We start from the raw sequence: 11,642 nt of genomic DNA, 5'->3' as shown, positions 1-11,642 counted from the left end.
ATTTAAATGTTCACAAATCCTTCTAAAGGACTAGGTATGTTAAGGGTCTTTTGTGGCCCCAAATCCGTTATTTTTCAAAGTCTGCTATTTTAATATGTTAATCTTGCATTTCAAATATTAACTACATACCTGACATATTTGATAGTGCTTTTAGGTAATATAGCTGTTCTAGTTGCCATGGCAACCATTTTTATTATACATAAATTATGCAAAATGTAAAAATTTCATCAAAATTGTCCTTTTTATGCGGTTTTTCATCTAGTTAACATAGAGCGCATTCTAGAACAAACTTTAGATTTCTCAAAATGATGTATTCTTCGTGTCGGCTAATTCCCTTAAAATAAAATGCTTGTTCTAGGTTGTGCTCTATTGCTTTTAAAGAGACAATTCACTCAGGCTAATTATTTTACATAACCAAGAGGCCAAATATAGCATAAATGTATTGTTCTACATTTCTTATGAAACATATAACGTAAAACATTGACAAATTCCTCAACATTGTTAAGTATTTTAATTAATATCGTTGAAATATCAAATCGTTGTTCAATACGATTAAGCAGGTACTATATGAACGCTGTACCCATAACCGAGCCAAATTCACGCACGTTAAACAAATGAACTACATAACCACTAAGATGGTGATAAAATGATTTTTTGGCAAGACAATTCACATAATAAGGTAAACACACTACTGTCAGAGCGATTTGAGCAGTTCTAGACAAAAGTTGCATTACTCTACGAGCACGGGATAGGGTTCGGCATACAAGAAGTTTGACCACAGTGTGTAATGGCGGACAGCGAGAGAGTTGGAACATTTCACACACATGTCACCACCATGGGCTTTTCAGGCATATCACAGTAAAACCGACTGATCTAATTTCCATTAGAACTGGGTTTTTTTCGATATATGTACAAATTTTAATGTTCTCTTAGACTGAATTGCCCCTTTAAAAGAAAAAAACTATCAAAAAATATGCCAAAATTGACCAAATTCTCCACCTCCCTATGGATCGATAAACAATCAAGGACTGAAATTTTGCCGGAATAATTTAATGAAAGACAATTATATACACAAGAAAGAGGTGCAGTGCCCCACATATTTCGATAATGTCACTACAGCTGAATGTAATCACTAAAGTCCATCATATACATTTCAGCAATTAACTAGTGAAAGCACTGCACCCCCTTATAAACATATAACATAAAGGCAACATATATTAAGCAAACTAGCACATTTAGCAAACTAGCACATTTAGCAAACTAGCACATTTAGCACAAATCAACACACTGGAAGCTTGCGACTAATAAATATTAAACACATACATCCATTGCCACATTCACAAGACATAACTTGCACATGCACCATTGAAAAATACACCATCATCCGCCCGCCAAGCCATCGGCCCCCAAAAAATAACCCACAGTCATACGGTCAACGAGTCTGATTAACTATAATGGCATCCCTAACATGCCTACAAACGGCTAACTTATCCTCTAAAGAAAAATCCAGATAAGCCTTATATGCGTCGCTGGCCCAATCTCCCTGAAGCTGAATAAGTTCCCCCGGAACCTGACAACGAAAAGCCCAACTGGCGCCCCCTCTCCGAAAGCTATGGGACGAGAAAAGTTTACTGTTATAGCCTGCTCGAGCCAACGAATCCCGCAGAAAGCTCTGAAGCTTGGGGTATGTAACTGGCCTAAGTTTTTTACCCTCAGGAAGCAAGAAAGCCGGGCTGGAAGGGGGAGCTGGAAGCAGGGCACACATATGTTTGAAGGCCTTGACAGGACAGAGAGGAGACTCGGGGATGGCAATGAGGGGGGATCTTACCAAACGACGGCCGAACTGATTAGTTTTGGACCATTTTAAAACCACTAGTAGTAAGTTACCCTCTTGATAAACATCCTGCCTAAGCAACTGCTTCGTCCTATCAAAAGTATTGACAGTGTCTGCCACCAAATTAGATTTTCTTAACAATAAGAAAAAGGCGAAAAGGAAGAGACACCAGAAGCTGGCATGAGAAGGGTCGGACAAATCCAAGATTCTGTAAATATCCTGGAGAATTGAGGGGGTTATAGGGGCTGCCTGGACGGGGAGGTGTGGGTTAAGCCTAGAAATACCTCTCAAGGCCAAATTAACCTCATAGCTCCTGACTTCAAAGGGGATATCGGACAATAAATGCAATGATTTGACCCCACTAACATAATTTCTTATTGAGTCTGAACTTTTCATGGAACGACTTAAAAACTGAATAAATAAACACAAAACTTCTGTACAAGTGGGAATGGCTACCAGTCCAAAGGCTTCGCAAAACAAAAAATATGCCTTCCATTGAGTTTGAAGATTTTGTTGAGTGCCGGCTGCGAACGCTGCCTTCATGGACTCTTTTAAATCCTTCTTCAGGGTAACTAGGGGGGAACCTGAAACAGGGGAAACAACTGTGAGGGACAAACTACCTCCACCTAGTCAAACACACCGAGAAACATATATACAATATACGCGACAATAAAACAATGCCAGCAAATGACTAAGTCATAATAACTACGAATAGTAGAAACTATTCTACCAATCGTGAGAGAAATTGAACATCTCTGGACTTATTCTATATTCACAGACCTCAACACTTCCTGTCAATTGGAGAAAGGCCTCCTTATGAGAGTCGCTGAGATGCCAACGTGATAGGTGATCAGGGATTCTGTTCTCTGCACCCACAATATGCTTGGCCCTAACTTCAAACTCTCCCTGGGCTGCATGAAAGCAAACTTCCCGCAGGCAGCTCTGCATGAACACTGCTCTGGCCTTCCCAGAGTTGAGAACACTTACTGTGGAAGCATTGTCACACCAGATCAGGATTTTCTTACCCCGTAATAGCCTACCCCACAGCTTCACACAAATCATTACTGAGAGAAGCTCTAACACATTGATACTGAGCTTCTGTCTCATAATTTCCTCAGGGAAGACCGTGTGAAAATACCTACCTGCAAAAAAGCCCCCACATCCAGACAGACAGGCGTCAGAAGCAAACTCCTCATCCGGAGAACACCAGAGTTCCAGTGACATCATAGAGACACCATTGTAATCCTCTAGAAAGAAATGCCACCACTGCAAATCCTTCCGAACTTCACCAGGCACACTAAAAACTACCGAATTGCCTGAGTGAAGACTTCTGAGCCAATTCAAAAGTCTGCTTATGAACAGACGACCTGGCCGGACACAAGAGGCCACAAACACCAGCTTCCCTAACAAGGACTGTATTTCTCTGAGGCTCGCCACCTCCTTACCTAGCCAGGCCCCAACTAAGGAAACTATCTCCTCTAACCTCCACCTAGGGACCTCTAAAGTGAGTGTTTCAGAATTGTACAGGACACCCAAAAACACCATTTCTGTGCAGGGAGGGACCGACTTTTCCTCTGATTCTTCTAACCCACAACCTTGTAGAATTGACCCTAGGGTCTCCTAAGCCTCAAAAGCCTTCTGTGGAACCTCTGCCCCAGCAAAATCATCCAAATAATTCAACACTTGGTATCCCGCCTCAAGGGCTAAGTAAGACACAATACTAGTTACCCTTTGACAGATCTGAGCGGCTGACCTAAGCCCCATTGACAACACTCTGTCAAAATAAATAGAGCCTTGCCAAACATAACCTAAGTAAGGGATGTCACAAGGATCTACAGGTATTTGTCTGTATGCTTTTTTCAAGTCCTTTTTAAAAAGAAGACATCCTCTCCCTTTCTCCTTAATTATGTCCACCAAATCATCTACCCTAGGATAAGAGAGAGTAACAGGCTTACCTAAATATGTGTCCTTAGGAATAGCACTATTAACTGAGATGCCCTCTGGCCAACTAGGATCAAGTATAACTCGCCTCTCATCCGAGTCCCTTTTGGGAACCGTGTTCAGCGGAGAGATAACAATGTGGGAGTCAAACGGGTTACTCTTGAAAGGGCCTAAAACTGTACCCTTGGCTACTTCTCTCTCTAGATACTGCTGTATGTCTTTCGGGAAATCCCTAGCCCCCTTATGATTTCTGCGATAAAACACATTACCCAACTCAGTCAACACGTCCGGTTCCCTAATAATACCTACAGGAAACCCAAATCTGATAAGGTCACAGACCTCCTGATCTTTATATTCTCTCAATCTCTCCCTAAGAAACTCTAGATTAAACTTAGAGTAGACTGGAATCCTAGCACCTAAAAAATTTGGAGTACTATCCCTAAGGGGTGAACCTTGGCCTCCGCTATCCAGTTTACTACTATTTTTACATTCCAGCAACTCACCTTCTGAACTTGGTTCTGAGAAATCAACAAAACTAGGGAGAAACCAATCAACACAAGAGGATTCTGGAAATGACTTGCCTTGGCCTAGTCATAACGAATAGGGACAGGCTGAAGCACACTCTGGGTGAACCCGTTTGACAGAGTCCTTCTTCCAACAAGTGGCACAAATGTGCTGGAGTCTGCGTTTAACCCCCCTAATCTCACCATCATGATCCCCAGCCTCTGAACATCTGTTCTTCTGGAACAATACGCAAAACCATACCCGTGTACTCTCCCCATGAGCCGAATTATTTGCCCCCGACTTGAATTTTTCCTGCTTATCTGACCTCAACACGTGCTTTGCTAAAATGGGAACCTCGATAGAAGTGGGGTCATCCCTCCACCTTCTCTCTCCCAATTCAATTCTACGCAACCAGGCTGCATACCATGACAACAACGCCTTCCATTCGTAAACATTACTGTAATATGTGATCTTTTTCAAAAGCGAGGTACGCCCAAACTTTTCCTCCTCAGATGCTGCACGAGCAATCACTTCAAGCTCTCCCGCTACAAATAATCTAAACGAGAGCTCTGAGAATTCTATATTTTTGTTCACAAATTCGTACTGAAGATAATGATGAGGATAAGCTTGAGGGTACCTCACTCTTTCACCTGCCTTGATTTTCAAACCTGACTTTTTAACTGTTTTGGCTGGCATAGACCTTCGACTGTCCCCAGATCCGTCCGATTCAGACGAACTGGAATCGTCGAAATTCGGCCCACTGCGCCTCTCAAATTGTCTAAGATTATTGTTAGCTTTGAATACCAAATCATCCATTTTGCGAAGTCTATTTAAGTCTATGTCGTTATCAAAACGCCTCTCTGCCTCACCTGTGCGGTTGCAACACGGATCGTCCTTGACACCCTCACGCCTGTCAAGCTCCTCCAACTGCTTGCGTAGTCCTCGAATCTTTTGTTGTTTTTGTTGCAATACCTGTGTCGTACGAGCAGCACTCAATCTTTCCTTCAACTCCCGAATTTCTTCGTCAGCTGCAGATATTGCTTTCTGTAACCGGAAGTTGTTCCCGTCGTCACCAGAGTCCTCTCGTTGAGACGCTTGAAATTGGCTAGGCCTATTCTCCGGATCGTCCCGATCCGAAGCCTCATGATCATCAGAACCACACTCCACATTGCCACTTGGCCCTTCAAATCCCTCGTCTGTGCCCCGATGCATGGCCTTATAATCTTTGGGAGGTAGTTTCCTCGTTTCCACGCCCGATTTATTACTGTACGCCATCACACACTAAATCGGACTGTTATCCCTGTTTGGAATCCTGACTATAGTAGTAGCCTAGTGCTTAGAAATGTTGCACTTCCGATGTATGACCCAAGATATTTTCAGGCCATCGGAGACGAGGATTTCATATTTTTATAGATCGAGTTCTATATTTTAATAAAGTCAAACTAGCTTCGAACGTAAGGCACTTCCTTTAACCAGTTCGTGAACTCGGTGATTAATCAATGTCCCATTCGTCTGTGAAACTCGTGTAACTTAGTCGTAAGGTGCGCGACTACTCTTGGCCTACAAGAAGCTCATACAAGCAGCGCAATGTCGTAACAGAAATTATACGTCCGCACTGGACAAGTGTGTATCTCGTAATGCCCGAAAACCCGCCAACTTCGGACAATGAATGGTAAGGGTCAAACTTGACCAATCGCGAGGAAGGTCACGTTTTGACACAGGTGAGAATTTCTCAACACATACATACCCAGAGAGAAGTACTCAAAAGGCATGCACATAGTGTCGTGGATAATTAGGCAATTTGCCAGGGTCAAATTTATACAATTTACATAATTCATGCAAAGTTACTATGGTTATATAGCAAAAACATACTTTCTGTCAACAAAAATATAATTTAGTTTTTATCAGGGGCATATTCAATATTTCAAACGCAGAAACTTAATTTCTAAATACTTAAATTCAAATTTGGTAGACTTAGGGGCCAAAAAGAGCCATTACCATATCTAGTCCTTTGCGGATTACACAAGCGTTATATGTGTACGTATACCCATGTAGTTTTACTATTTTTACGTCTATCTGTTATACTACTTTAGATCGTTCTAATTTCATTGTTTTGTTTAATTTATTATAACGAACTGATTGTATGATAGCCTGCTAGATTGATGAACATAATCATTTCATTCAGATGACGCATGTGTCTTTTAAATGCTTTCTTTACGTCCATGTCAGTATTAAATGTCCGCCAATACGTCCAGTCAATCGTTATTTAGACCCGACAAAAGCCATACTCCACACTCGTTTAAGCTCAGATGAAATATTCAATCGTTACTGTATAAGTTAGTGAAGCATTAGAGTGTTTTGATAGAGTATCGACAGGTCTGTATGATCCCCTCTATACCTCTGTACAGGATCGATCGCCTGCCGTGTCAATCTGTAACCCTATACTCCATTACAAGCTCAGATTCTTGTGTTTACACAACTGATTTAGAGTCACTCTATTATTATCATCACTTATTGTGTTCGGACAACCAACCCACGATCTCACTCGCCTAATAGATATTGTTTATTTCCCGTTCAATATGCACCTGTGTGTCTCAGTGTTCGTTTTGTTCTGTCTATCTTTCTTCCTGCTGTCTCGCCTTTTCTGCGTTATCCCGATTTTACGACGTCCTCTGTATGTTTTCTTGTTTACCCTTGGTTTTTTTTTTATATTTTTTGTTATAAAGATTCCTCAATCTAACTTTTTGACAGATTGCACCAGTACACTGTATACATGATTTGTGATGCATTTCTTGTTATGTCATAATGGAAATAAAAAAAAAACGGTAAATAGCGAAAAAAGAATTTGTATTATATTATTTCTAGACGCTTTATTTTGAACCCGTTACGGATTGTGTTGCTCTCTCCTTTTCATATGCATTGACATTATCGTCTCCTTTCTGGCTTAACAATGATTTGTCCAATGTTTAAGCTTGACGACAATCACTTTATATATTCTTAGCGATATTCAACTGGCCGACAATCAATCAACTATTTGTTGACGATGGTTTTTGCATTATTTCAAGTTTGTTCTCTCTATCATTTCTAGACGACGGTTTTCCATTGCTTCCAGTTTGAAAACAATATTTATCGTTTTTTTGGCGAAGGTTTCTCCGTTTCATCTAATTTGAAAACGTTCTTTCCCAATTTGTTCCATCTGACGACGGTCATTCCATTATTTCTAGTTTAAAAACATTCTGTCTATCATTTCTGGAAAACAGTTTCTCCGTTGCTTTTTTGTTTGAAGACATTTGTTCTTTCCTAATACTTTTTATGACGGCCTTTTCATTGGTTTTTTAAGAAGATAATTTACCATCATTTTTGATTAATGTCTTTCATTCATCTAGTTTGATAAAATCTTTACCGACATACTCTAACGTCTTACATTGTTTTTGGTTTGAGGATAATGTTCCGTCAATTTCTGACGACTGTCTTCCATTGATTTTAGTTTGAAAAAAAACCCACTTTACAACATTTTCTAACAACAGTCATTTCATTATTTTTATTTTGAAGACAATTTTCCATCATTTCTTAACTATGGTCTTCTGATTTTTTCAGGTTTGGAGACAATTCTTCACAATATTTTCTGACATACGATATTTTCATTGTTTCATTGATGGCTTTTAAGCTGTTTTTAGTTTGAAGACAAATATTACTACCATTTCGTCACGGCAGACTTTCTATTGTTTCTTTTGTTTGAATATAAACTTTTCATCTCTTTTGACAACTTTATTCTATTGATTTTAGTCTGGAGATAATTTCCCATCATATCATGTAAAGTAACAATCTTCCGATTGTTTCTAGTTTGAGCGCAGTCTTTCCATTTTTTTTTATTTTGAAGGTAATATTACATCAGGTCCTGACAGTAGTCTTCCATTAATCCATTAATCCCACTTTGAAGAAATTAACTCCCAATATTTTTAACAAGACTTTTTACAGTTTTTAGTTTGGAGACTTTGAAGAAGATCTTTCCAACATTTTTAGGTTCGACTTGGGATTGTTTCTAATTAGAAGAAAATCGTTCCAACTTTTTTTACAATTGTCTTCCATTGTTTTAAATTGAAGATGATTTTTCATCATTTCCTGACGATAGTCTTCCATTAATGCTAGTTTGAAGAAATAATTTCCCAACAACTTCCTTCAATAGCTAGCTTTCCACAACTATCTTTCGATTGTTTCTAGTTTGAAAACAATATTTCCCAACATTTTTTGACGACTATCTTTTTATTGGTTTCAGTTAGATGACATTTCTTCCGTCCTTTGTTGTCAACTACCTTCCATTGTTTCAAATTTTGAAGGCGATTTTCCATCATTTCTTACGCTGGTTTTTCATTGTTGTACGATCTGTACACCATTTCCAGTTCCTGACGACGATTTCTTCATTACTTCTAGTTTGAAGACATTCTTTCTCATTCCCAACATTTCTTCTGGTTGTTTTTAGTTGGAAGATAATCTCTCCATTATCAGAACGACGGTCTTTCATTGCTTCTAGTTTGAAGACATTTTCCCCAACATGTTTGATAAAGATTTTCTTTCAATATGTTTAGGTTAGGGGTACATCATGTCATCATTTCTTGACAACGGTCTACCCATCATTTCGATTTTAAAGAAAAAATGTTCACCATTTCTTGGCAACCGTCTTTTCATCATTGCTTCTATTTTGAATACAATTTTCCCACTTATTCTTGCGGACAGTCTATTCATCGTTGCCAGTTGAAACCAATCTCTTCAATAATCATTAACGACCGTTTTCTCGTTGTTTCTCGTCTGAAACATAATCCCCACTTGTTTGACAACGCCCTCTCCGTCATTTTAGTGCGATGGCAATCTCTCTTACCTGTTTGTCATATTTGACGCCGTTTTTTTATATAGACTGGTTCCCGCCTCAGTTACCTCCCTTGCGTACGTTTCACTGAGGACCGGTAGCGAGTAGCCATCTTGAGTGAGAATTCCAACTCCAGAGTAGTGCGCATCATTTCTGCGCATGATATGTCATCATGAAGACGGCTACTTCCGTTAAGAGAAAATAACGTCATTAACGTCGTTCCTATGAACACACTAAACTCTGTTAGCACGAAATGATTTCAAAACTTAAGATCTTATTTAATTTTGTTTATATATCGTTCAAATAAATTATTTATTCTTTACGTTAAGATCCGTCGCTTCGTGCGTAAAGGGGTTTCCCACGTCTAAAAAAAAATACCAGCGAAACGGATATGTAGATTGACCAATCAAAAAAATCATCATGGTTACCCGCTACCGGTCCCTAGTGAGCGGAGCGCAGCCTGGCGGAGAGTAGAGAACTAAGGGAAGGGAACCAGTCTATTTTTTATACAGTTTTTCCGCGCCATAATCTTGATTCTCCTAACGTTTTCTAAGCGTTTGCTCTGGTCAGTTTTGGTTTACGACTATGCCCTCACTCATCCCTATTTTCACTTTTCAGATTTATGTAAGTCTATATACCTACATCGTGATTAAAAAAGATCCTAATCGGTGTCATTATTTTACATATACTCTATATAGCCATGAAAATCGACCTTGAGAACAATAATCAGTACTCTTTTGTCTTTAATGACGTCTTTCCCATATACATGTACGAAAGACAGATTTAAGAATTAATCCTGTCGTCACCACGTTTAGGCGATACGTTTTATTCTATTACTATTAAATTCAAATCATAAGAACCATTACGTTGACGAGGTCTACTTTTACTTTAACGCGTTCTAAACCTTAGGTAATATCTTACCTCGTACCTAATGGAGTCCATATATTAGAGAATTTATTTTTTCCTTATATTTTTTGCCTGGGTCCACGGTACAAAGAATTGAATGTTACGTGATAAATGTAAAATTGGGAAAATGAGTAATACACTTAACTCCATATTATTCTAGCTAAATATAAATTGAATAGATTTTATGCTTATAATCATAATTCAATATACTATAAATGATCTCTTTAAATTTCTCAATTCATTTTTGGACCCTTTTTAGGTCACCTGAGACGAAGTCCGTCGTCGTGCGTCGTCCGTCGTGTGTCCGTAAACAATTTACATTTTCGATTTCTTCTCCAAAACCATTGAAGCAATTTCAATAAAATTTTGCACAAACCTTGGCATAAGGCCAATCAAAACTGTGAATTATATGACCCCCAACTCCCAGGGCGCTATGAGAGGGGCCAAAATGTGTAGAATTGACTAAGATTTCAAAAATAATCTTCTCCACTCACAGATGTGGTAGAGTCAAATACTCTTCATAAATAGAAAGGTTTCAAGGCCCTCTAAAAATGAGAATCATATTACTCTGGAGTTATTGCTCTTTGCAATAATAATGATTCTTGGACTTTATGAACATGACAACTTGAGTAAATGTGCATTCATTTTCATGAAACTTTGTATTAAGACAATCATTGGAAAGATCTCGGACGAGTTCAAAAAACGAAGTTATTGCCCTTTGCAATAATAATTATTGAACCTTGTGAACACGATCATTTGAGTGAAAATACACAGTGCTTAATGAAACTTTGTATGTAGGCTAACATTTGAAAGATCTCGAACGAATTCAAAAATCACCTTGATTCGATTGTAATTTACAGAGTTATTGCCCTTTGCACTAATGACTATTGAACCTTGTGAACACGTAGACCTATGATATCAATGTTACTATATATTTCTTGAACAAAAGACATCAGTTGGCTAGTAAATAATATCAAATATCAGGTGACAGTTAAGGCCCATGGGCCTCTTGTTTAAAAGTCATATGGCCGCGAAAATTAGTTGGTTTTCAGAATTTCCAAACTCCACGGCTGTATAGTGTAAACAAAAGGACCATAACACATCTCACATAGGGCTCGACAATTTCTGTTAACGTTTTTAGGTTCTTAGTTTTGCTGATTATAACACAAAGGTTCCCTTTATGGCCCAACAAACTATATTTTCTTGTGAGGAATTGGTGTTGATAAACTAATTCGAAAAAAAATGGAAAGTTTTCTTACGACATTTTTCTATGTCATTGGTCACTATCAAACATAGATTCTTGTAAAAAGTAGACTCTGGATGGTCAGAAACTAGGTCACTGTTGCTATATGTGTAAGCTTGTCAATAATTTGGGCGGGATGTCTATCGTGTTCAGTATTACACCATTGGGGCGAGTCGTGGTCGTTCTGCTGGTTTATAGACCAAACAAGGTATGCATGACAGACGCGTACAAAGACTGGTACGGGATGTTTCTAACAAATTTGAATTGATAAGGCCGAAATATACCCTAGACGATCTGAAGCACGACAAGGGTATAGTGTGTATCTATATCGAACCAAGCGTAAAACCTGC

General features: G+C 38.8%; 1 protein-coding gene across 1 annotated transcript; it reads right to left on the bottom strand.

Annotated features, from left to right (window-relative positions):
• Positions 1 to 993: 993 nt before the first annotated feature.
• LOC138332255 (uncharacterized) lies at positions 994 to 6,112 on the bottom strand. Its single transcript, XM_069280275.1, has 2 exons — positions 5,149 to 6,112; positions 994 to 2,418 (listed from the first exon to the last, which is right to left on the bottom strand). The coding sequence occupies exons 1-2, from the start codon at positions 5,552 to 5,554 to the stop codon at positions 1,433 to 1,435; spliced, it is 1,392 nt and encodes a 463-aa protein (XP_069136376.1). The 5' UTR covers positions 5,555 to 6,112; the 3' UTR covers positions 994 to 1,432.
• Between the last annotated feature and the right edge of the window lie 5,530 nt (positions 6,113 to 11,642).

This window comes from Argopecten irradians, chromosome 9, assembly GCF_041381155.1.
Source record: "Argopecten irradians isolate NY chromosome 9, Ai_NY, whole genome shotgun sequence".
Classification (NCBI taxonomy): domain Eukaryota; kingdom Metazoa; phylum Mollusca; class Bivalvia; order Pectinida; family Pectinidae; genus Argopecten; species Argopecten irradians.
This window is presented reverse-complemented; position numbering and strand designations above follow the sequence as displayed.

Bases quoted from the DNA above. Each gene is read 5' to 3' on its own strand.
- LOC138332255 (XM_069280275.1), bottom strand. From the start codon at position 5,554: ATGGCGTACAGTAATAAATCGGGCGTGGAAACGAGGAAACTACCTCCC. The intron at 2,419-5,148 runs GTGAGGCAGAGA...CCCCTGTTTCAG, and splicing joins TCCGTGTTGCAACCGCACAG to GTTCCCCCCTAGTTACCCTG.